Genomic DNA, 27,476 nt, shown 5'->3' with positions numbered 1-27,476 from the left:
TTCATGACAGGCAATGCTAAAAGTGTCACAGCAGTCAACATACATGAGGTCTGCACTCCACTGTTCATTCTGAAGTCATGCTGAAAAGCTACATAACTTACTTTTTTTTTTTTTGTTTAAATCTAGAACCTAGATACTTCATCCTTCAGCAAATATTCATTCTGCTAAACAAATCAATCAATGAAGTCTTACCACTATATCCAACAGCAGCTGTGGAGCACAGTATAAGGCATATATTTATATATAATGACCGTCACCTGTATTAGAGTATGAGTATGAATGGAAATCAGTTTCCACATGTAAGGTTCAGGAAATATGCCAGAGCATGTCGGTGTCTGCATTCTCTCCTGCTGTCGGCCAAGGTGGCACAATGATGTTCCGTTGCAGGTTCTACTTCCTTCATGGCAGAGTGTCAAGTTTGCCAGTCATGGGCCGTATCCTCCTAGGTCATTAAGTCCAGCCTGGGATACTGCGTGTGCCGCTTGATGCAATCCTTGAGGCATAGTTTGGGACAGCCAGCCTTCCTACTGCCTTTTTTCAAATTCACTGTACATAACTTTCTTAGGCAGTCGACTGTTATCCATACGTATGCTGTGGCCGACCCAGGTCATTTGCCTCTGCGCTAGCATGGCTTCCACGCTCAGCATGGCTACCAGCTGTAGGACTTCATTGTTGGTGATTTTGTCAGACTATAGGCAGACTGTATTAACAATGTAATACAAGCTGAACACAGCATGTTGTTTTGGGGGTTAAGTTGTGTATGTTCGCGCCTTGGTTCGATCTTTGTTATTACGGAATGTGGCATATGAATACAAATACAATCATTTAAGGGTGGGGGATTCAAAGAGCTGAACTGCCCATCTCAAAACTTCCAGTAATTACAAGTGAACTTAAATATTGCTTTATCAAATAACTAGGGCCAGTTCTAGGTTCCCCACTATTGGGGGAGGGGCACAAGAGGGGTATTTTGGGGGCCATGGATGTCACTATTTTAAAAAAAAGTAACAACCTTCCAGGAGTCCAAGGGCTAGTTAGACCCCTGGAAAATCTTGGATTTTAAGAGTTTAAAAAAGTAAAACATGGATGTGTCAGTATTTATCTAAAGGATGAAGACTTCATAGTGTACATATTTTGGCCTTTCTGACAATATCTTGGGTGCCCTTGAAGATCATCTGTCTGGATAATAACTAGCAGCTGAAAGTCAGTGCTGTCGCATGGGTGTGGTAGTTGGGCCAAGAAAGCCACCATTTGGGCAGTCTCCTTCACACAACCAATGAAATTGCTGCATGCAAGTTAGCTGTAGAGTAAGAGCAATAATGGGTGGAGTTAACTCTGTTACCACAATGGTCTAGGTAGGACTCTTGGTTTGGCATGGCACAGATACAAGCCATACTGCAGCTCTACACCGAACAGGGGTAATTCAGAAAGTCAAAATGGCTGAGAACTTAAAAATTGGATGCTAACAGACAACAAGTCCCAGTATGATTGAACCTGGTGATATTCTAAGCAGAGAGAGCGCTCAGCCATGCTAGCAGCTGTTTCCATCATTTCACTCTGACTCAGACATTCTAGGCTTCAGAGTGACAATCCTGGAATCTTATCTAGATTCTCAGTGGTTTCCATATCACAAAGGATATTGGTACAAGACTTCAGAATAAATTTATTTTTATACTCACTTATTTATATAGACTCCAATTCAGCTAGGTATTTAAGCACGTACCTAAGTTTAAGCACATGAGTAGTCTCATTTCATTGGGACTACCCAGATGCTTGAAGCTAGGTATGAGATAACGCCTCTTGCTGAATCAGAGCCATGATGAAGAACAAAAAGTTGTGTTAATAAAGCAAAGCAACAATTCCTCTTTAAAAGATACTGTAAGAAACTATGGGAGTAAGTTGCTCTCCCCAAGTGTACTCTGTGGGAAAGTTTAAGATGTCTACACTGAGGCTAATTAAAAATTCACTAATAGACTTTAATGTGGAGTTACCAGCGTTACTTCTTTCCACGCCCTTCCAGAACATCAAAGTTCAAGACCCCAAACAACATTAGATAACCAGGAGATGCCCTGTTAAAGTAAAGTAATCTTTTCTACACAGTACACCCAGACAACATTAAGGGTATGTCTACTCTACCCACGTTACAGCAGCGCTGTGACATGGGCAGTATAGACACGCTTTATCGCCGGGGGAGAGCTCTCCCGGCGATTTAAAAACAAACAAACACCCCTAACAAGCGGTGGTAGCTTTATTGCCGGGAGCGCTGTTCCCGGCAATAAAGCGCTGTCTATATTGGTGTTTTTCAGCGCTAAAACTTTTGTCGCTCGGGGGTGGGGGGTTTGGGGAAGGGGTCTGAATGACAAAAGTTTTAGCACTGAAAGTGGCAGTGTAGACAGCCTAACTCTGCCCCCTTCACTGTGAGTATGACTCAGTGACCCCACCTTTCTGAGCTTCCCTCCCATGGAAAGTGATGGAATGATCACACAATCTAAAAGCCAGCTAAGTGAAGTTAATGTATAATTAGTTGGAACACGCCCCCAGCAACACAAGAGGGACTTACCCTTATGGTATCCAAAGTACCCTGTGGCAAATAAACCTCCCCACTTAATCAAGCAAAGGGCACACCAATAACCTCAAGTTATCAAGATTTGAGACTGCTGTAGTATCTCCACCAATAAAGTCTATGCTCTACTACTGACAAACTGATCTCTGCTCTTAACTTCTACCCAAATGAAATGCACTGATTAGTTTTCCTTTGAACTTCTGGCTGGATGCTTTTAAAGATAATTGTTTTTATTGTCTCATGATTATATTGTTTCACACAGTGATAAATCATGTCTAGAAAGATACCACTCCTTATCTGCTATCTGTACTTTGTCCGGAAGCACTTTGATGCTGATTTTTCATTTCTTTTTCTATTTGACATTTTTCATCAACTGTGAAGTGCCTGGTGGTACATCTGCACTGCCACAATAATAATATAATGGATCCAGTAAAACATCATTTAACAGCTACGATATAATCATAAATGTAAGACAGAGATTAATTTTTAGTTGTGTGTGCAGCAAAATTTATATATGGAAGCTCCCAAAACTATAAGGTAAACCTGGTGAAGTTCAGACAAGAGTATTCAGTGATGCCAAATGTCATATTTTTATTGAAAATCTCACAATATTGGATATTTTACTTCAAACCCCAGCGCTCGGAGACAATTTTACAAAAAAACGTTTCTAGCAGTCATGGCGGAGGAGAAAAAACTTTGAAAATATGATCAAAGGTCACCCTGAAGGTTCAAAAACTAGAACGCAAATAAAACAAATTAAAAAAAAATCTCATTAATTAAGGGCCTGCCTCATGCTTTTTTTAATATTTTGAGCCGCCAATACTAAGTATTGCTGATAACAGTAAACACAGTGAAAAAGAGAGAAGATGAAACTGTGTTCTAGTTCCTCAAATAACCTTATGAAGGAAACAATCCTCAAAACTCCCCTTGGTATCGCTGTTCCAATATTAATAATAATAATAAAAAAGATCTACTCAAGCTATAAAATGTTCTGTTTCCCAACTCCTGTGTTATCTCACAACAATAAAAAACAAACAAGAAAAACTTTGGGTTTAAAATGAAGTGTTCTAAATAACAGCTCTGATAGAAGTTGTTTACATGTTTTTACAAGTGTGAAATAAAATCCCAATGTTTGTAATTCCATTAGAGCATAAACTCACACAAGATACAGGGCAGGAAGTATAAATGCTTCCCAGATCTATGGTTTTCTATTGTCACAGATGGAGACTTCAACCAAGTGCCAAAAACACAGTTTCCAGCTGTGTCCATCGAAACCACACAAGGGCCAACTAACAGCTCAACATCTTCCCGAACGGCCACAGGCAGGAGGACCATGACCCAAAGCCTGTGAGCATCTAGGTGTTATGCTGGACTGTACCATGAATTTCAAGGAACACCTTACCAAGACCTCGCTGAAAATAAAGACAAGAAACAATCTGATCAGCAAACTAGCTGATTCATCCTGGGGAGCCAACGCGCAGACATTAAGAAGCTCCGGACTTGCCTTGTGTATTCTGTAGCAGAACAGTGCATCCTGGTGTTGCACAGCTCCTCTCTCACAGAACTAGTGCACACTCAGCTGAATTGAATTGCGTAAAACAACTAGAACCATGAGATCAACCAACCTGGCCTGGCCACCAATCCTGTCCAACACTGCCCCTTCTGACAGCAAGCAACAAGTCACCTTGCAGAATCTGCTCCTTAAGGTGCAAGACTTGCCACATCTACCCTTGCTTCAAGACAAATCCAATTCTTGATCTACGGTGTTAGTGCGAGGCACCCTGTTTGGACTATTTCTTTCAAGAACTTCTATGTCACCTCCAGATTGTGTACTGGGTGACAAGAACAAGCTTCAAAACATGGCCAGTGCCTATCTTGTGACAGATCCAACAGTCCAGCCCTGGGACTCTGACCTTCCACGCCACCTGTTGGCAAAGCTCAATCTCATAAAATGTGGTGCCTTCATCACTCTCCCCTTTGCTGCTGTGGCCAGTTTGAAGATGTCAGTCATATACTTGTAGGCTGCATCCCTTGGCAGGGGCTGCTGGTTCCTCATGGACATGCACAATGCCCTTTCCTCGCTACTGAATGGTTAAGATATTTAGACTAACATGCTTGACTTGAATGTCTACGTAAATGCAATCGTAATAAGTGCCCATCTCTGTTGGGCAAACAAGATGCTTTTTTTTTTTTTTTTTTTAAACCACCTATCAGTTAGCACATGATAAAATCCTCATGTAGACAAAGCAGTTGTAGTTTTCACACTTGTGGGCACGTGAGGTAAAACCTAAGCTCCCCCCAAACTCCACACAAACATCTCCAATTGACCTCTTTGCCAGCCCACATTACCTAAGAACCCCACAGAAGACTGCCTACCTCCTTGGAATTAGTGGAGACTCATGCACTTTGGGTAGGCAGGTCTGAAAAGACATGAGACTCTCCGGGTAAACTACAAGAGGTCTCCTTTTTAAATGTTTCCTCCTACATTTTACACCAACAAAATAGAAAATTCAATTGGTCTAGAAGTGGAAGTGTGTTAAATTTGGAGACTAAATTCTGCCATCACAACGTGGAATTTTTCCTCTCAAAGGGCAAAATCTTCACAAAATCTTAACTACGGAGCCAATGGGGACACCTCTACAACCTTCAACAGAAGGTCATGACATGACTCCAGAATTACAATAATTTCTCACAGGAAAGATGCATTGGAAAACATACAATAACTCTCAGGAAGAATTTTCATTCAGAAGCCAGGAAATAGGATTAATTTAAATGGCTGTTTAAAATCTCCAGGAAACAGGCTGTAACTCTGAGCTTTGGCTGAACCACCACCCACCATTGCAACTCCAGTGGAGAGTCCTAGAGCAGGCTAAGTACGCAGCTCCAGTAATGCCAGCATAGACTGGCTCAGTCCTACAGCAATGATGAGAGATTGTGATAATGCTCAATGGGGAGAACTATTCATAGTGAAAAGGGTCAGTGTAGACAAGTGAAAAAAAAATCTATCTGTAGAGGGACAGCTCAGTGGTTTGAGCATTGGCCTGCTAAACCCAGGGTTGTGAGTTCAATCCTTGAGGGGGCCACTTAGGGATCGGCGCAAAATCAGTACTTGGTCCTGCTAGTAAAGGCAGGGGGCTGGACTCTATGACCTTCCAGCTCTATGAGATAGGTATATCTCCATATATTTAGTCAGCATCTCATCCTTCCTCTATTCCCCCAATTGGGAGCAGAAAACCTCTACATTAGGAGATTGTAAATCAAACTATTAAAAAATGAACTTTTTTTAAAAAAAGATCATAATCAGAACTTTCAAAAACTACATTCTTAAAGTGTGCATTGTATTGATTAAAGTATTTTTTTTGTTCTTTTTATAAACAATTGGTATAGAAAATATAAACAGGACAGAGTCTAGTAGGTTCTCACACAATGTGGGCACGTTGCCAAAAATACATACACCAAATAGGTAAACATCTGAAAAACAAACAGCCATGTCCAGCTGAGAGATATTATGTTATATAAATCTCCTAACAACGTTCAATACATTTTTAAATTATGTATTATGTTAGTTGTGTGTTACAGTGAGATTTGCATTTAAAATGATTAGGTTTGATGTGTTCAAAGAGATTTTGTAATGTAGTTCACCAAGGTCACATTAAATTAGCTAAATCCAGCCACTCAATGCTTAATTGCCTGCACTGTTTCACAAATGTGAAGACAACAGAGCTGATCTAATGGACTTTATTTCAGGGAGTTAGAGTGCTACTTATGCAATTCTTGATTAAAATTTTCCTTTGAATGAGGATTTTTAGAATTTCCAAGTACACTGCTCTTCTTGTGAATTCACAATTCTGAATTCACATAATGTCTAAACAGAGCTAAATGGATGAGTTTCAATCAAGGATCAACCTCCAGTAGCAAATCATACACACTATTTCCCTCAATTTACACTCTTGCAAATGTAATGAGGGAAAGAGCCTTAAGACACCCACTGAAATAACAGTATAACTCTTTGTAATGCTACATATTATAGAACCAAAATCTTTGAAAATTAGGTGTTTTGGGATTTGGTTATTGTTCTGTTCTTTTAAAGCATCGAATGATTCACCAGAGTCCTGTAGTCATCTGATCTTGACTGAGATCTTTTGGCCCTGGACAAAATAAGGGAGTTCCACACCCCCGCCCTGGTTTAGATTTTATTTAAACCAGCTGTGTTCACAAACCAGCTATCCCCATTTCCTGCACATAAAATGTCCCGAACTCATTTGAAATGGAGGGAGGAGAGAAACAGGGACAAAAAACAAACAAACAAAAATAACTGTTGCTGCAACTGCAAAATAAAACCCAAACATCAGTAACAGCACCTCACTAAACATCCAAACTACAACTTGTTCGCTCTCCCATTGAATGCCAAGGCACTATTCCAAGGAAGTGCTAGTGCAGAGTCTGGCATTGCCAAGGGAAAAAAGGTCACTACGATCCAAGTCATTAGATTTCAGGGTCTGTGTTCCCATTAAGTCTCCCATTTTGTAAGTAATTAGTGCACAATGTAGACTGCACTTTTTTTTTCTTGCTGTTTTTAGAAAAGTTGTAACAAAGGCTCTTTGAAAACCTGGCCCTTAACTCACCCTACACTCAAAAGGGCCTCATGATCAAGGACATGATTTTGTATATAAACTTGTTTATATGCAGGTTTTAGGAGTACAAACAGCACCTGCAAATGGTTAGGTGTTCAGCTATTACCTGTGTTGCCAATTCATGATTTTAAGTGCAAGTCTCATAAGGTTTTCCTAAAAAGATTCAGCTCCTGGAGTCATGGAATTACAGGAGAATCTCAGGTTTAATTATTTTTTTTTAATTAGATTCTAGCACTCATGGTTGCAGAGAAAAAACTTGACAACGTAAAACCAGAAGGCAAATACAAAGAACTGCATATTTATCATTTTTTAAAATCTCAAGATTTTTTTGTGGCCTGATTCATTTCTGACACATGGCACTGGCAATAATGCTAACGCACTCGGAATGTATGAAGCAAACGTTTTGCTTGTGCAAAACTGTGCCCCCTAGTTTGAGGGGCAGCTTTTGAAAATGTTGCCCCACAGAAAACTACCCCAAAACTATAATGAATTAGCCCATAGATTGCACTCATATGGATCCAATATACTGCTGAAAGCTGCACCACTAGAAAGGAATCATGACGCCTGTATGGAGTCCCACTGACTTCAATTAATATTTTGCAGGGTTGGGCCTTTCCTGATCCATGAACTAAAATGTCATTGAGCCCAATTTTGTTCCCACTGAAAACCATGATCATAGAAGAAGTCAGAGAGATCATATTACAGAGCACATCTAGGGCCCAACCCTCCTCCCAGTGGAGTCAATGCAAGTTTTGCCATTGAAGTCAATGAGAGCATTGGACCCCTAGTACACCCCCATACAAATTTAGATTTGGACACGACTCCTCTGAACACCTGCAAGAAAAAAAAAATTCATTATGTCAGCCCACAACAGGGTAAAGAGAACAGAAATGCTGTCACAGAGCCATTATAGATTATATAATTATAGATACTCTCAAATACTATTATAAAAAGTATGCATCATTTTAAGTGTTTGTAAATAATACAGAAACAACAAAATTTGGGAGATAAGGCTAATAAAAATAATCCAGCCTGATACTTTAGCCTTAACATATTCTATTGTAGAAAAACAACAACAAAAACCTGACACATCAAACAACACATGAAAACCAGAAAATATAGTTAACTTCTTAACATTATTTATATGCAGGATTTGTGTGGCTATACAGCGTGATCAAGCTCTCACTTTGGCAATAAGTTTACTTTTCATGTATACATAAAAGACAAATCTTTACATGACTGGATCTCATTCATCTTGAAAACCAACCACCCATTCAAATTAAACACCCATATTGTTATGAGAGACCAAAAAGATGGCTGACAAAAGCTAGAGTAGTGAGATTTGTTTAAGATCACAAAGCTTATTCTATTATAATGGAAAAATCAACAGCATATTTTCATAGAGGACAAGGACAATATAAAGCTTTCCCCAAGGGTACAGACATCTCACAAGGTAGACAAAAGCTATGCATTCACTGATCCAATTTCATCACACTAACTATATTGCTCTATTTAAAAAGCAAATACTTGTGCAACCCCCTACGTCTACATCTGCAGCTGTAATGTGGGTGGGAATATGCCAGTCAGTTGACTGACAGCGTGAGTGCCAATACCAAATGTGTAACCTGACTTTTATAATGAGACCAAAATCTAAAATTGGATCCACAAGATTTAAAAAGGTAAGAATGAATTCCTTCCTGTTAAGTTTCCATCTATATTTAATTTTTCTCTCAACCTCACTGTCTTAATTCAGCATCTGCCTTGTTAATATTGTAATGATGTCTCACTTATTACAGTAATTTTGAATAGAATCGAAGAAAATTTGCGCTTGAAATGAAGGATGAACTTTGTAATGGAGTATTGTTGAGACTGAGAGAAGTCAATCCCTACTAGTCATTTTGTAACAGATGACTTAGTCTTGGGTTACATTTGCAAGAGAAATGGTTATTTGGGTTTAACCACTTAATTTTTAATACTGCTTTATAAACTACCAGTAAATTGATCAGAATAAATTTGCTTGCACAGCTGTTGAACACAGTGAACTAAGATATGTGTCAGAATCTAAGGTCTTGCAGAGATACAGTTACTAGAGCAGAATTACCAGATTTGACTATGCCACAGAGTGCTGGGGGTGGGAGGAGGAGGAATCGAATCAGGAGCAATCTACAAAGTATGGTAATTCAATTATACAAGCTGCATCAGTGACAAATGGATAGTTTAGGGAAGAAAATTCTGGGAGAATGATAACCCCTCCTCCTTACATGTTATGTAACGAAATTGGTGAACCCAACAGTTTTTCTGCTCGCTTTCTCTTGAGAGTGAACCCAACAGTTTTTCTGCTCGCTTTCTCTTGAGAGTGGTAGCACTCAGCTTAGAAGAGTTACATTTCTGCTAATGAATGCAGAATTCTCTCATCAAATTAAATCACAAAGAGCCACAAAATAATCATATAGCAATATCTTGATACTGCATGGTGCTGTTTTCTTTTACACGTCAGACTTCAGTGTGATCATATCCACACTCAATACCGTGACGCAAATTTGGAAACCAACATAGGATAACTATTATTTTGGGACACTCAGACAACCCCAGGGGTGGGCAAACTTTTTGGCCCGATGGCCACATCGGGGTTGCGCAACTGTATGGAGGACCGGGTAGGAAAGGCTGTGCCTCCCCAAACAGCCTGGCCCCCGCCCCCTATCCACCCCCTCCCACTTCCCACCCCAACTGCCCCGCTCAGAACCCCCTACCCATCCAACCCCCCCTGACCGCCCCCTTCCAGGACCCCCACCCCCTATCCAACCCCTCTGCTCCCTGTCCCCTGACTGTCCCCACCCCTATCCACACCCCCACCCCCTGACAGCCCCCCCCGGACTCCACCCCCTATCCAACCACCCTCTGCTCCTCATCCCCTGACCACCCACTCCTGGGATTCCCCGCCCCTAACTGCACTCTGGGATCCCACCCCCTTATCTACCCCCCCCCTGCTCTCTGTCTCCTGACTGCCCTCCCGACCCCTATCCACATCCCCACCCCCTGACAGGCCCCCCAGGACTCCCACTCCCATCCCTCCCTGTTCACCATCCCCTGACCACCCCCACAGAACCTCCGCCCCATCCAACCACCCCCTCCTACCTAACTGCCCCCCAGAACCCCCCGCTCCCTTACCCAACCCCCCCACTCCCCGCCCCCTTACCAGCAGCAGGAGCTCGCAGCCGCGACAGCCGCCCAGAGCCAGCTGCGCTCCCCACACTGCCCAGTGGGAGCAGCGGGCCAGAGCGCGGCCCACGCGGCAGCATGGCTGCAGGGGGGGGGGCACAGGGGAGGGACTGAGGACTAGGCTCCCCGGCCGGGAACTCAGGGGCCGGGCAGGACGGTCCCGCGGGCTGGATGTGGCCCGTGGGATGTAGTTTGCCCATGTCAGGACAAACCCTTCAACACAGTCTGTTTTCTACTGCCATCCCCCATCAGTTATTTGGAGGAATCCACAGCAATACAGGTTTCAGAGTAGCAGCCGTGTTAGTCTGTATCCGCAAAAAGAACAGGAGTACTTGTGGCACCTTAGAGACTAACAAATTTATTAGAGCATAAGCTTTCGTGGGCTACAACCCACTTCTTTGGATGCATATAGAGTGAAACATATATTGAGGAGATAGACTGTATTGCTGTATATATTAGTTCAGCACCACATGTGCCATGTCAGACATCAGGCAGGAAAAAAATTCCAAAAAAAACCTAACATAGGTCCCCAAAGAGCCACATGTGACCACAGAGCCACATGTCCAGTACTAGTGTTCTCGAGCTATGCTAACAAGGAATCTCGACTCCAACAACTCCCCTGTTCTTCCTACGAAGGGCTAGTCTACACTGGCAACGTGGCTTGTGTGGTCATGGCAGAGCGCTGGGAGAGAGCTCTCCCAGCACTCTTAAAAAAAACAAAAACAAAAAAACACCTCCATGAGGGCCGTAGCTCCCAGCGCTGGTGCATGGTCTGCACTGGCACTTTACAGCGCTGAAACTTGCTGCACTCAGGGGGATGTTTTTTCACATCCCTGAGCGAGAAAGTTGCAGCGCTGTAAAGTGCCAGTGTAGACAAGCCCTAAGACTTTCCTCAGTGCAAGCTTTCAGCAAGTTCTAAGACTTATGGGAACCTGGATAGAACATAGATGTCCCTTTATAAACCATAACCTTCACAACAACTCAAGAGAGTCTGGATTCTGAATACATTCACTCATTTTAAAAACAGGGCTAAGCGAGGAACAGAATGCATAAATTACTTGCCCAGGATCACAAATCAAGTCACTGGTGGAGCTGAGAACAAAATCTAGGAGCCTTGACTCAGTTCCTACTCTAGACACGAGGCCTGCTGTCTCACTTACCCAAATGAGGAATAGACAGTAAAGACAAAAGTGGCTTCCTTTTGCCCAAACATAGATCAAGGACTCATGCTTGGCCTACACTGAAAAGTTGTATCTGCTTAGCTAGGTCGGTCAGGGACATGAAAAAACACACGCCTAACAATGTAGCTAGGCAGACAAAGTCCTCAGTGTAGACACAGCTATGTTGACAGAAAAGAGCTTCCATCAAATGCAGAACTTTCATCCAGGGAGACTGTGTCCCTACACTGACAGAATAACTCCTTCTGGTGGCGTCGGCTGCATCTCCACTACAGTGCTATGCCAGGATAGCTACGCCAACACAGTCTCCATAGTGTAGCACACCCTCAGTCTACAGGAACTTTATCACAGGGCTGGTTCTTGGGTTATTTTTCAGAACCTCACTGAAAATATGAACATTCAGTAACAGCCCCCTTCCCCCCCATTTAAAATCCACCAATTTAAACAGCGTACTTAAACTCGGCAACGCAGAACACTACAGGCTTCTTCAGAGACAAATTGAGACGCAGGCCTCAGAACCTGAGACTGGTCGTTCGAGGGAGACAGAGACACACACACACACACACACACACCATGAAACCAAATCTATTCTGGGATGGCAGAATGGGGAACATCAGGATGGAGGTGCAGTTTGGGGAGGGAGCGAATGTGGTGTGTTTGCTGGGCCCCCATGTTATAACAATATAACCTGACTATTTTATAAACAAAGTGCTTGTTTGTTTTAATAGGAGAATGTGTCAATAGGTGTGGTTAAGATTTCCAAAACGGACTTGGCAATTTAGTCACAGAACCCCCACTAACTTCAGTGGTGTTTGTGTGGCTAAATTTCCTAGTCAGCTTTAGAAACTTAACCTGGATGTTCACACTGTACCAAGAATAAGGATTTTGACCTTAGACATGGACTATCCACTGTAACAAACTCGTCATGTGCCTAGGAAGCAATAAAAATGTGGTGCTAGCAAATGATGGGGCAGTATAAACATATCTGTTTGGTTTGTGGGATTACGGGAGAAAAAAACTCCTCCTTCCTCTAAATCAATAGACTCTTTGCCTAGGAAACCTCTGTAGAATCATAGCCAAAGCATAACAGTGATTACCTTCAGCAATGTCAGGGTACAGAAGGGGAAACCCCTTAGCAAAGTTTAGAAATACCATATGATTTGTATGTAGTGCAGTTCTGTTACACCACTTCAACTTGCTAAAAGCAAGGCCATGCGTAGATGAAAACTAATGTGAAGTAGAGGATTGTCAGGGAAAGAGGTATGAGTAATGGATCATAGAACAAAGTACTGTGGAGGAGTAAAGACTGAATCCTGCAGTGCATGTGCATTGCATACCCAAGCTGGTCCATTCATTTCAATACAAGCTGCACATGCCCACAGGATTGGGCCCCCTACAAAGAGTATCCTAGTAACATGCAAATCCAAAAGTGACTAAGCATTAGAGATTAGACTGAAGTGCAACAGGACAGAACCTGAGCAGCCCTGAGCTCTGGCTGTGTTTGGTTCCGGAACTAAAATCTCCTGAGTTAGATACTGAAGCCAGAACATCTCCATTTCTATTTTGAAGGTTCAAAGTGGAATTTAGACATGACCAAACTCCCTTCCCCAGGACTCGAACATTTCTGTTTTCTGCAAAAGGTAGCCCACAGCCCTGTAGCTGGCTCTTTGGCTGGCGGCTCCCACTCCAAACCCTGGCTGACCTGTGGCTAGAAATCAGTCTCTATTAAGGATGCAGAGGGATAACCTGCAGCATATTATACATTGCAGCCTGAGAGGGAGAACCAAAGTATCTGTGCAGGGGGGAGGGTATGTGGAAGGAGAAATGGAAGCCGGAAAGATATCAAAGCAGTTATATATTTCCCAGCTATTACATTCGAAACTTTGACTTTTTTCCTGTCTGGATCATATGAGGCTCTGACATTCATTTGGATGGCAAAGTTTATTTATGTATGTCACTTCCCTCTGTTAAGGTTTTATGGATCATATTTCAAATACATGTTATATTCCACTGTTGCTCGGTTACCAACTCTGAACAAACAATTCTCTGCATACTGAGAAAGAAAAAGCAAATGAAATGCCTGGAGGATGAATCACCCACTGGAAGTCGTCTTATGGCCCCGCAGTGCAACAGAATAGTCATAACCTCACATACAGTAGAGTGGAAAAGGAAATGGTGAACCTATTAACTCCACTGCATTGAACAGCTCCCCCGCCTTCACCCACTCACCGCTGTTCTTAAAAAAGGAACATTTTCCAAACCACTAGAATTTACTTAAAGATTAAAATTAAAGGCTCATATTTTCACTAGGACAAATTTAACCTGGTGCAATACCCCTGAAATCAATGGTGTTACAAAAGCAGTGAATTCAGCCCAGCAGCAGCTTTTCGAACAGTAATTAAAAGCTGTGACTCAGAGTGAAGAAGCTGAAGGCTCACTCATAGCCTCCCCACAGAGAAATCCACACAAGGATCAGGAGAGTGGCTCTGCACTAGTCTGTTTCCAGACATCCCAGCATTAGGGACGGCCAGGGTTTGACTGATCACAGAGGGAATGCAAGCCGCAAAATAGGTGGATATCCAAAACTCCACAACAAAATCTTGTACATCAGGGAGGCATCCACCAGCCCCTCACTGTTTCCTCCTGTTTCCTCCAACCCCCCCAGTGGAGCTGCTTGTAAAAGAACACCCCTACCTACATCAAGCTTTCCCCAACAACCCTCCCTCACCAAGGAAGGATAAGGTGAGGAGCACTTAATGCTGACAGTATTCATTCCCAGGGGCCCTGTCAAATCTGGATTCTATGGTGCTCCACATGGAGTATTTGCCCTCTCCTATTTCCCCACCCCCATCCACAATCAGCCATGAGGTGTCCCCATGTGGGGCTTGGGGATGGAGGGATGCCATGATAGATTCCACCTCCCGCTATGGCAGCTATTTTGCACCATTGTGTTACCTCTTTGCCTGAAGAGAAGGGCATAATTTGACCCTTTGTAGACTGCAAACTCTTTGGGGGCAGGGACAGAGAGTTCCCACAGCACCTAGCATAATGGAAACCCAGTAGTGTTCGGAACTTCTGGCTGCTGCTGTAATGTCACCATTACATTGAGAATAATAAGTTATTGCTCATCTGACAAGGATGTTAAACCAAAGCAAACAACATATCTACTTGGACAATGGTCTCACCAGAAGATTCAACAATTCAGTGCAACTCTTTCATAAGAGAGTGGGACAAATTCTTACATATACAAATATTCCCACTGAAGAAAAGGTGAGCAGGATTTGGAGCAGCCCTGCACACTTTTACCCTGACATAGCACGTAGCCACCAAACTCTATATTGCTGGGCTGACAAGTTTTGTTTTGCTTTTTTAGACTTTATTTTGGGTCTGAGCGTGGATCAGTTTCACTAAACTAAAAACATTGTTGTAGTGCAGAAAGTCAAACCTTTGAGGTCGGACTGCTGTCCAGGTAGGCCAACAAAAACCAACCTAACAGCCGCGAAAACAATAGTCTGCACTTTCCCTCACACCCATCCCCTCCAAACTGTTTTTTTTTTTTTTAAATTAACAGTCTGACTTCTCCCAAAGGTCCCCCCTACTCAGTTGGATATTTTCAACAATTACTGATGCCTGGTCTACACTTAACATTTAGATCAATCCAGCTACATCGCTCAGGAGTGTGAAAAATTCACACAGTTGAGTCATTTAACTCAACCAAACCTCTGGTGTAGACATGGTTAGGCCAATGGAGGAATTCTTCCATTAACCTAGCTACCGCTGCTCAGAGAGGTGGGTTACCTACATCAACACAAAAACTCCTTCCGTTGATGTAGGACAGATCTGTGTGGTAGCTGTGCTCCTGTAGCACCCATACTGTGGATGTGGCTTATGTGGCAGTGAATTAAGAGGAAAATTATGATCCTTCATATAACAGTGATAAGGTAGGCAAGGCAATGTCTTTTATTGGACCATCTTCTGTTGGGGAAAGAGAGAAGCTTTGGAGCTACACAGACCAGAAGAAGAGCTCTGTGTAACTCGAAAGCTTGACTCTTTCACCAGCAGATGATGATCCAATAAAAGATACTACCTCACCCACCTTGTCTCTCTAATATCCTGGGACCCACAGGGCTATAACAGTGCAAACAAGAATGTATGTAAGTCTATATGAAGGATCTTCCAGTTTACCACAGAGGGAAGAGAACTGTTTCTGACTTTAAAAGGTTAATCCAAAGAATGTGAGCTATGTATTGAAACTGAGGGCTTCTGCAACAGGCGGACTAACTGGTTACCACCTGAAGCACAGCAAGAATTGGCATGCATAACTTTAAGGGACTTTTTTTTCCTGAGTGTCTCCTTAAATAAGAACATCCAAGAGAAGTAATGATTTCGAATCCCTATGTTGGTTTTAAACTGATTTAGACTTTGCTTACCCAAGAAAGTTACACAGATTTAACCTAAGGTGTGAAGTTAAACTGATTTAATTAAACTAGCGCAAACCCCTATGTGGCCACTTTTATTTCAGGTTTAATCTTTTTTTTAAAAAAAACAAACAAACGCTTATGTCATTTGGAAATAGGTTTAAAAGCTAAACCAAAATAAGCCACTTTTGCACTGAAAAAAAAGTGTCCACATAGGGGTTTGCACCAGTCTGACTAAATAATTTGAAAAACTATTTAATTTGAACTGATGCAGCTTTCCCTTTAGACAGACAAAGCCTCATTTTGGTTGATTTGGAATCATTTTAAGCTAAATAGAAATAAGCAGATTAAGGAAGTGCAGTTTAAACTGATGTAAATGTGTCTACATTGAGGATTTGTACCAGTGTAACCAAGTCACTTTTAAATTGATTTACTTACACTGCTGCAAGTTTTCTAGTATTGCTCAGCCCTCAAAAACATAAATTCTAGGTGTAGGTCAAGATGCCACTTTGAGGCCTTGTAAAGAGGATGGAGCCATATGGAGTAATGTGTGGAACAAACACTCTCTCTCCTCCCCCCCCCCCCCCCGCACCTTTGTGGCCTCTCTCATCCCCATGGAATTATAAAAATAATAATCCCTAGGTTTTCTATATTGCTTTTTATCAGTAGACATCAAAGCACTTCACAATGGAGGTAAGCATCATTATCCCTATTTTACAGATGGAGGTGGGGAAACTGAGGCACCGAGAAGTAAAGTGAATTGCCCAAGATCACCCAGCAAGCCAGTGGCCAAAATAAGAATAAAACCATGCCCCCTGAGACCCAGTGCAGTGCTCTAGCCTCTAGGACATACTGCCTATGACTATGGGATGCGGTGTCTTCAAAATGGAAAAAGAGAGGAAATTAACCTTTTTCTCTCCCTAAAGCTAGAAGATTGCTGAATGTTGTAGAATGCCTCAGAAATGAAGACAGCTTAAAATTACAGGTCAGCAATTATTTCTCCCCCTCCCCCCCCGATTTTCTCCTGCCTTTGATATTCAGCAGGATTTTGGTCTGTGTGTGTCCTGTTGTAATTATCTCCTACCTTTCCCATGTAAACAATTCTAGGAGCAGCTCAAGTACCCTGCTGAATCCCCTAGTCAGACCAAGCAGGGACAATACATAGTTCCTCTGAAGGAGTCTGGACTTTGTTAGGATCTACTAAACCTTAGCAGATGCACACTGGGCATTCTCAGAAGGGACTTTTACCCCTTATCGTTTATGTAACTTATTTTAAAAAATTGTTTTTCCAGACTTAGCCAAGAAACTTCCACACACAAGATCTGCCACATATCAATCTCTGAAGCTTGTGCTAGAGTAAAGCAGGGACCTTGGTGGCAGACAATTTGCCCAGAGTGGGAGTGATCTGTCAGGGGTGGCCGTTTAACGAACTGGGAATGAAACGCAGGAGTCCTGCCTCCTAGTCTCCTGCTCTAACCACAGCCCGATGCTGCTTTTAAAACACATCAAACCAATGATTTATTCCACCATGCGTTATTGTTATTTATGTTCTAGTAGTGCCGAGAGATCTGGGACCCCATTGTACTAGGTGCTGTGCAAACACATAAGGCAAGATCCCTGCCCTCAAGAGACTACAATTTAAGAAGACAGCACTGTCCCTGTAAATTGGCTGTGTGCATGGAGTTGGGGGAGGAAGGGATTGGCCCTGCCCAAGCTACAAGCTACTCGGTTGCAGCTCCTGTAGCATCAGAACTTCAGTAGCATTGGTGGGCCAGCATGCTCCACCACTACAGGGTGCTAATATGACTGGAGTTGCATAGTTACTTCTCTATTAGTTCTATTCCCCAAGCTCCTCTACAACAGAGTACTGGTTACACCCACAGATCCGTGCTCCAGATTATGCAGGGGGGTGAGCTCAGCATTTGGACCTCAAGCCTTCTCTCAGCTCTCCCTACCCCATGTAGATCAACTGCTTTGAGTTGAGGGCCCTTGGTGAAGCGTGGAATTCCCCTCACGCACGCCAATTTCGTGAGTGTGGCCAGATCTATCTGTACCTCACACATCTATGTTAATTTGTGCTGCATTTCCCACTGATCCATTGTTTTGTTTGCATTTACTATCACCTAAGGGAATTAGGTACAGGTAATCTCCACGGATGAATGTAATGATTAGTGAAGGTGGTGGTAACCTACAACCTAGATTCTGTAAAGTGGAATCCATTTCAAACTTTCATTATGCAGGTTTCAGAGTGGTAGCCGTGTTAGTCTGTATCAGCAAAAACAAGGAGGAGTCCTTGTGGCACCTTAGAGACTAAGGGTACGTCTATGCTTACCAGCGGACCCGGAGGTAAGTAATCGATCTTCTGGGATCGATCCCGGAAGTGCTCGCCGTCGACACCGGTACTCCTGCTCTGCGAGAGGAGTACGCGCAGTCGACGGGGGACCCTGCCTGCCGCGTCTGGACCCGCGGTAAGTTCGAACTAAGGTACTTCGACTTCAGCTACGTTATTCACGTAGCTGAAGTTGCGTATCTTAGTTCGAAGTGGGGGGTTAGTGTGGACCAGCCCTTACATGCCCAAATAAATTTGTTAGTCTCTAAGGTGCCACAAGGACTCCTCGTTGTTTTTTCATTATGCAGTTATAGCACAGCGTGTGATTTATTTACTTGGGGACTGCATGAGGGTGGGGACAAAAGTAACTTGTTCTCTTGCAGTTAAGTATTGCATCGCATTTTAATGCAACACAAGGTAAAGTAATAAAAGGGCACTTTCATAGACTTTACTACGCTGGGATGTGATCCTGCAAACCTTTGTCTGCAACAAAGCTAGTTGCATAAGTAACACGGGCTCCCTGCATGAGCGAGGACTACTCGTACAACTGAAGGTTTGCAGGATCAACCCTGGTTACAAAAGTGGCTGTCTGGAGAGTCTGATTATTGGCAGTCTGGAAGATTTGTGGGAGACTGTAGCTCGGAATGTTGACTTGAAAAGCGGATATCTGCTCTGTATGGTACTTTGAGTCGTGTTTGAGATGTCAGTTAGATTTATAGCTAGCTGTAAATTCAAATATGAAACCGGATGCTGTCCAAAGCTGCTTTTTGATTGGCTGGCAAGGCCACTTCAGGGGGGTTAGATCCATGTTTAAATCTCTCAGCAAACATGGGCACGATTATAGAAATAAAGAATTCATAATATAATGTAGATGTGCAGTAGTAAAAAAAAATACATATGAAATGGCGTGGCTGTCCTAAAAACCTTGCAGTCTAAAAGCATGTGCAGATACAGCACAATTGAATCCCACTGTACTAAATATGTGAGGTGGTTTTAAGAAAAAAAAAAAAAAGTGTTAGGGCAGAGGGGGAAAGAAAAACAGAAATTGTCTTTTATTTCCTATTTAATATTTTATAGATTATGTTAGACACATCATAATAATATAAAGCCTGCATTGGTTTTCCCTAAGACTTTTTTCCTGTATCTAGCAACTTGCAATTGCCTTCTCAATAGTGCATCAGATGCATCTGGAATGATTTCAGCTTCACTTATACAATTCAAACATAATGTGAAAGGGGCTCATCTCTGTTGGAAGTAGTAACGTGTGTAGTAGTAGCCAGGCACAGGCATCAAGGAACTAGATCGGGGAGGGCAAATTTTTTGGCCCGAGGGCCGCATCGGGTTTCGGAAATTGTATGGAAGGCTGGTTAGGGGAGGCACAGCCAAGCATGGCCCGGCCCCCGGCCCCTATCCCCCACTGCTTCTTGCCCCCTGACGCGCCCCCCCCCCCACGGGACTCCTACCCCATCCAACCCCCCCGTCCCCTGACCACCCCCGGAACCCTCACCCCTGACTGCCCCCTGCTGCCCCATCCAACCCCCCCTCTCATTCCAGAATGCCTCCCCAGGACCCCTGCCCCATCCACCCCTTCTCCCTGACCGCCCCCGGAACCTCTGCACCTGACTGCCCCCCGCTGCCCCACCCAACCCCCCTTCCTTCCTGACTGCCCCCCGGGACCTCTGCACCCATTCAACACCCCCCCCTGCTCCCTGCCCTCTGACCGCCCCACCCCCTGACCACCACCCCGAACTCCCCTGCCCTCTATCCAACCCCCCCTGCTCCTGGCCCCCTTACCGTGCTGCCTGGAGCACCGGTGGCTGGCGCCAGCCACGCCACCACACAGCACAGAGCACTGGGTCAGGCTGCGGCTCTGCAGCTGCGCTGCCCGGCCGCCCAGAGCATTGCACCAGCGGCGCGCTGAGCCTGCGGGAGAGGGGGAACAGCCGGGGAGGGGCCGGGGCGAGCCTCCTGGGCCAGGAGCTCAGGGGCCGGGCAGGAGGGTCCCGCGGGCTGGATGTGGCCCGCGGGCCGTAGTTTGCCCACCTCTGAACTAGATAGATCCTATCTCATTTTTAATATTCTGGCTGTGCAGAGAGAGGGAGGCAGGCAACAAGGGAAAAATCGAGAAATAAATCCCTGTTTAATTTGAAGACCGGTTTGAAAATAACCAGGGAGTTTGTTCTTTCTTTTGTGAGTTCTTGGTTCTGCATTTTGTTTTGTGTTCTTTCTCTCTCTCTCTGTCTCTCTGTTATGAACCGTCTGGCTCAGTGGAGGTACGTAATCCAAAAGTGTGCTCTAAGATATATTTAGAAGCTTTCTTGTTCAAATCAAATATAAACTTAAGCAGATATAATATATTAGCATCAAGATAATGCTGGGCAGGTGCTAGCACTTGGTTAATATGTGCCTTGAGTATCTGAAGATCAGGCTATATAGGCTTCATGCTGCAAAACACAGCCGAGGTGTGTGTATTAATGTACTACTGAAATGCACCTTGCCCTGGCTCAATGTGATTATTGATGTAAGTTTTGCATTGTGTGTTTTAATACAGTTATCTATAAAATATTGATTTGGGTATATGGAAACTAATCCAGACCTGTTTTAACATTTTGATTGAATATAAATTCAGAAGAGCAGGAGAGACATTTCCCTTTACTGACTCAAATACACTTGTTTGAATTGGAATAAAGTGACTGCTGAAATAATAATACCTAGTATTTTTCCTCAGTAGTTCTCAAAGCACTTGACAGAGGATGTCATTATCATCATCTCCATTTTATACATGGGGAAACTGAGGTACAAGGTGGTGATGTGACTTGCCCAGGGTCACCCAGTAGGCCAGTGGCAAAGCCAGGAGTAGAACTCAGGACTCTGAAGTTCCCTGTCCAGGTCTCTAGCCATGAGGCCACCCTTTAATAGAATTATGAGCATATCCTACTATTTATCTTTAGGGTACTGGGTGACTTCCTCCTGTCCTCCTCCCACAAAAATGTTTAAACTAATACTGATCGGTGCCAAAAACACAGAGGGAACTTTGTTTTAAGAAGATTAAAGGAAAAAACCCCACTCACAGGATTACATTTAGCTGTATAATGCTGTTAAAACCTCAGGAATTTTGTGTAAATAAAAGGAATTCTTTCTACTGATTACTTTAAATAGTTTACCTTTTGTTTTGAAATGAAGACTCGGTGTTGGACAGATTCAGATCTTGGTTACGCTGTCTCAAATCCAGAATGAATTCAACTCTACAGATTTACACTGTGTAGCTAAAATCAGAATATGGCACTACATCTACTTGTAAAAAAGTTTATATTTTTGTACATATTCTCTTCATAGATCTAGTGAGCTGGTTACAGGCTAATGAGTGGTTGTGACCAGGGTCCCAGTGGGCGCAAGCTGTGGTCACTCAATTAGGGTGAACTGCAAAGAATGGGGCAGCCAAACCCCAAAAAGCTGTTGGATATTCCAATGCTTAGATTTACCAAGCCAGCATAAAACAGCTTTTTTATTACCTTACTGGAAGTCCAAACAACACAGTTCCCTTAAAATGATCCAGCCTCAGGCCTCCATCCAGGTACCTAAGTCAAATATGATGATTTCTGAAAATTTCATCATATAAAAGAAAAGGTTCTACCAATCCCAAATGATCAGACATATTACCTCCCAGGTTACTGAATATTCCAGATCTTACCCAAATACACGCTACAGCCAATTCTTATTAACTAAACTTAAATTTGTTAAACAACAAGAGAGAGAGTATGGTTAAAAGATCAATATACATACAATCCATTTAGGTTCAGATTCATAGCAGAGATGGTGGGCTTTGTAGTTGCAAAGAGTTCTTTCAGAAATAGTTCATAGGTTATAGTGCAATGTCCAAATCTCATATTCAGGGCGTACCAGCATAACTGGGACCTCAGTCTTATGACTCAAACTTCCTCTGATGAAGCTTAAGCAGAGCTGAGATGACAGAATCAGGACCCAAGGATCTTTTATACAATTTCATGTCCTCTTTGACAAGTTGGGAGTTCCTCTGGGAACAAAAGGTAATTAGGATGACTTTGAAGGAGGTCCATCACCGGTACTTAGCTATAAGAATTAACACAAGGCCATTTGCTTGTTTCTCCACCATTCACAGTACATTTCAAAGAGCGATGAATACCGAGATATCCCGTGTTTACAATTCACTTAAATGCTAGGATGTTCTTTTGATGTCTGAACTATCAGAATACATCATAGACAAGGACTGTTGATTACATTGTCCACCATACTCATATCTATCCTTTGATAGATGAATAGGTGTGTGTGTGTGTGTATATATATATAAATACACAAAAAAACACAAACATTATCTCCCCACATATCTTTTGAGGGTTATTTATTTTGTAGGATGTTTAACCTTTTCTGGCCATGCGTCACAGAGGTGTATTTGGGACATAGGGAGAGAATAGAATCAGTGTTCATAGTAAGCGTGAGATTAAAAACTCATTTTGAGGAGACTAAAATCTTTTCTCATACTTATGACACTAAGACCGGCTGACTCCAAGGAAATTGGCTGCTTCTCTGTTTTTGACATGGCACAGTCTAGCTGATGGAATCCTTCCATCAACCTAGCCACGTCCAAATGGGCGGGCTAAGCTGTCCTAACTACAGCACTCAGGATTTGAAATTTTTCACAGCCCTGAGTGATGTAGCCACATTGACCTGTTTTAGGTGTAGACCAGGTTTAAATATAAGAGATAAACGAATACAGACAGATTGACAGAGGAGCACAAGGAAATAAGCCGCCTGGTCATGGGATTTTTGCCAGAGATGCTCTGCGGCATTAGAGCAGGAATAAGGTTGAGGGTGAGCCAGGGGATTGGAAGGACAGACCTTGCAATGGGAAAGAGGGGCAAAAGAGTCAAGGGTGGAGAAGAGTGAGATATGGAGAGAATTGACAACCATATTGATGGGAGAAAGCTTAAGCTGGGGTTTGTTTTAAACACACTCAGACCTGCACTGAAACAAAGGGCACGTCTCCACTGCAATGAAAAACCCACGGCTGGCCCATGCTCATGGGGCTCGGGCTGCCAGCCTGTTTCATTGCTGTGTAGACTTCCAGGCACTGCAATGAATCAGCCCCACAGCCTGAGACCAAGTCAGAGGGCTCAGGTGTCTAGTTGCAGTGTAGGCATACCCAAAAGGTGTGAATTAAAACGAATTTGGTATTGTGGATGCAGTTTTTGTGTAGACAAGCCCTCAGTTACACCAGTGCAAGTTTTCTAAAGCCTGGTCTACACTTCAAATTTAGGTCAACATAACTACGTTGCTCATGGGATGTGAAAAATCCACACCCCTGATCGACATAGCTATGCCCAGCTAACCTCCAGTGTAAGACGCAACTAGGTCAAAGGAAGAATGCTTCCATTGACCTAGCTATTGTCGGTGGGATGGTAAAGGGAAAAACCCTTTCCGTCCCTGTAAATTGTGTCCACACTACGGGGTTATGCCAGCAGAACTACAGCAATGTCGCTATAGTCCTGGTAGTGAAGAGATAGCCTAATACAGACTGGCCACATATACGAGCGTGTGTATGCTCTTCTTCATTGCTCTACATTCCATCATCTGCCCTTCCACCCCATTCCTTCTGCATCCCCAGGAGCTCCATACCCCCAGGCCTCCGATGCCCGCTCAGAGGTCCCTTCTGCAGAAGCTTTGATCCCCACTCTCCTAGGTATCTGGTCCTCCCTCAACAGGAGTTCTGGTCCCTCATGCCCTGTTTTTCCCCTTTTGGATCTCTAGCCCCTCACAGGTCCTCTGCTTCCCCATGTGATCTGAGCCTACTCCTCTCCAAGAGGTCTGCCCTTCCACAGCTCTCTGGTTCTCTCTAGCTTCCTCGCTCTGCCATTCCCACCCTGTGGATGATTATGTCAGTGGTACTGAGCAGGCCAGGGGAACGGGAGAGCACAGCTGCTCTGACTCTCTGCCCTGACCACAGGGTCCCATACCATAACATGGCAAGAGAAAGCAGTACTCCTGGGCTCAAGGAAATAAATGCTTTCTCGCTCCACTGCAGGCTGAAGATTGAGGGACTGTCAGGGCCTTTGGGCTTGTCTACACTTACTTTTTATAGTGCTCTACCTTGCTGGCTCTGGGCTTTAAAGTGCTAGTGTAGATAGGCTCATGGAGGTGGATTACCAGGAGCACTGGGAGAGCTCTCTCCCAGCGCTCGCGTGCGACCACACTCGCACTTCAAAGCGCTGCCACAGGAGCGTTCCCAGGGCAGCACTTTGAAGTTTCCAGTGTAGACATACCCTTTGTCTGCAGAGCTGGGCAGGGGGTCAGGGGAGGGTAGGAATGGGGGGGGGGGAAGGTAAATACACTGCTGCCCCCACCCCTGGTTGAGTGGTAGGGGAGAAGAAGCAAGTCCTCCTTGTAATTACCCTATAATCCCAATGTAAAGTGAAGCTATCCTGCCAATCTACTATTGCAGAAAATGATCTCTACCCGAACAATTAGCAGCCGGAAAAGTGGGAACTCTCCCCTCCCCCAGCCCATTGCCTTGTGAGGTGAGGGTCTTCAAAGCTTGGGGGCCTGCATTTGGTCCTAAGAGTTTGACAAGCCAGCAATAGCAAGGAATTTCTGAGTTCATGCTGACACTCCGCTGCTTTACACTTTGACACTCACTCAGAAGGCCAATTATTTGATTTCTGTACTTTCTGCTTTGCTTACAGGAAGCTCCATGTCATGTCAAAGCTCTGACATGGATGGCCAACACAAGTGTGTTGAATGGCTCAGTAGTACATGGATCTTTGGCACAGGGTATGGCATTTCTACACATATTGTGCAGCCATTCATTCATTTTCTGGTCTTTACAGATTGTTTATTATAAGGCTAACTTATTGGAGAACCATCAGCTCTGTACAGAAAAGATCCTGTGAATGCTCTGTAGCCAGTATTTAAATATCAGCAATTCAGACTTTTATAAGAAGGCCTACTCCTAATAATTACTTTCTACCAGCAATTTTTCCATTTTAAAATAGTAGTAACCTTTGTACTTAGGTGGGGAAATCTACTTAATACTAAGGAACTCATAGTTCACCCCCATATATATCCCTTTTATAAACAACCAGATTAAATAATTTAATTCAAAATCTGTGTATATTTGGAGGGACAGGAAAGGCAAAAGAGAGAGATGAAAAACTTGATCCCAATATTAAATTGCACCCTTAAAATTCAGGGAACTGGGTTCTATATTAGAAATGGTATCTGGAGAGCTCTGAACGGTATGCCATTATACAGCAAACAACAGAATTATGGTCCGACTTCCATTATTCCCTCCCGCCTGCAATGACCACCACAGTAACAGACTGGCACTTGATCTCCAGCGTATTAATCGCAAGTCTCCTCTTTCCTGTGCATCTCGCCCAGCTGAGAGAAGACACAGCAGATGTCATTGGAAGGGCACAGGGTCTTAGAGGAATTGCTGAGCTGCCCCTTTAAAGGGCTGCATAGCGTTACGCCAGCAATGATGTGCATGATGATGCCGGATCTAGCTGTGACACTGCACTGCATTGGAGACGATGACGATGCTCTTCATTTGAGCTGGAAGAAGCCAAGATGCAGCCAACAGCTGCTTTCCAGTGAGGGCTGAAGACAGACTTCCCGGGGAGGGTGAATTACATCGCTACTGCCTCGCACAGACACAGACCAGACAGAAACATGCATGCCCAGAACATCCATCAGTAGCAATGCATCCTCTGCGCTCCCGTGCCCCCTCCCCACTGCAGAGAGCAGGCTGCTTTGCAGGCAGCAGTGAATTAGTCCTTGCTGCAGCCCCAGGATGTGTGACCGGCCTCCCATTACAGATGGGCCAAATTCCTCCCAGCCTTTGCAGCGGAGTTACCCCAGAGATTAGCGTGGCCCCCAAAGGTTCAGGGGGCCTTGCCCAAGGTCAGACAGTGGCTGAGGCACCCCGGGTCTCCAGATCCCCCTTCATGTGCCGCAGCCCCTGGCCCGCGCTCTCTGCCTTGCCCACTCTCCCTCCAACAGACGGGCACAGGGCAGTCAGTCCCGGCGGGTCACCCCCTGGCCCCCAGCCGGCCACTGCCCCGGGCCCCGGCTCACCTCCTTCAGCTGCTCCATCTCCGTGCGGATGGTCTCGTACTCCGCCTCCAGCTCCTCGTACTGCTGCTTGAGCTGCTGCTTCTCCTCCAGCACGGCCAGCCCGTACTCCGCCGCCTGGATCTTCTCCCGGGTGGTCTCGCCCAGCTCCTGGGAGAGCCGCTTCAGCTCGCTCCGCAGCCACTCCGGCTCCGACTCCATCACCAGCTTGGCGTAGTCCTCCTCCTCCATAGCCAGAGCCATCGCGGCCGGCCGGGAGCGGCGCCTCCCGTCCCCGTCCGGCGGGGCAACGCAGCGAGGGGGGCTGCGGGGCGAGCCGGGCAGGGGGGCGGACGCAGCGCCCTTAACACCCCCGCAGCCGCTGGGCTGCCATGGGCCGCCCTCGGCGAGCACAACTTGGCCCCGCTGCTGCGCTGCCAGCTCCCCCGGCTGCCATGAAACGGGCAGGGCGCTCGGTTCGCTCTCGCCCCTGGCTGCACCCCCGCCCCAGCCAGCCCCTTACACCATGATTCCTGCCTCCTCCTGCGGGCTGCGGCTGCGAAACTAGCTGGGCAGGCAGAGCGCAGTGAAATCATTCAAAAGGAACGGCCAGCCAGCTGCCCGGCGGGCCTTGTGGGACGTGTAGTCCCGCCTCCCCCCAGCTCCCAGCAAACGCGTGCCTCGGAGGACTACGAGTCCCACAATGCACAGGGAGGGCAGCCCAGCTGGAAGGCAGCCCCAGCCCTCTTGGAGGAATTCTTGCTAGGGGAAGAAGCTGGCAGGGGGCTGTGTTATTATCGTCATCGGCGTCAGGGCAACTTTTACTTGGAACAGTGACGCCTACAGGCCGCGTCAAACCTAGGTGGCTACATTACTGCGGGCGGGGGGTCAGAGTTGTGCCAGTTGCTGTGATATGTTGCTTTCAGAGGCGGTATTCATTGCAAACAGGGGTCACTGAGTGAAATCAGCGGAAGTTGGGCACCTAAATACCTTTGGGAATCAGAGTCGTCTATGATGGAAGTGAACTTAAGATAGCACGCACCCCTCTGGCTT

At 44.7% G+C, this 27,476-nt stretch overlaps 1 protein-coding gene across 2 annotated transcripts in view; it reads right to left on the bottom strand.

Annotated features, from left to right (window-relative positions):
- The window catches only part of BICD2 (BICD cargo adaptor 2), a 151,919-nt gene extending 124,933 nt beyond the window's left edge, over positions 1-26,986 (bottom strand). For both annotated transcript variants that reach the window (XM_026650305.2, XM_026650303.2), the window contains exon 1: positions 26,448-26,986. In XM_026650305.2, coding sequence (XP_026506090.1) covers positions 26,448-26,687 — 240 coding nt within the window. In that variant the 5' untranslated portion in view covers positions 26,688-26,986. The remainder of the gene's footprint in view (positions 1-26,447) is intronic.
- Positions 26,987-27,476: the final 490 nt, after the last annotated feature.

The sequence above is a fragment of the Terrapene carolina genome, unplaced genomic scaffold (genome assembly GCF_002925995.2).
Source record: "Terrapene carolina triunguis isolate 2854851 unplaced genomic scaffold, T_m_triunguis-2.0 Scaffold89, whole genome shotgun sequence".
Classification (NCBI taxonomy): Eukaryota; Metazoa; Chordata; order Testudines; family Emydidae; genus Terrapene; species Terrapene triunguis.
The sequence above is the reverse complement of the archived record's forward strand: the minus strand, read 5'-3'. Positions and strand labels throughout refer to the sequence as shown.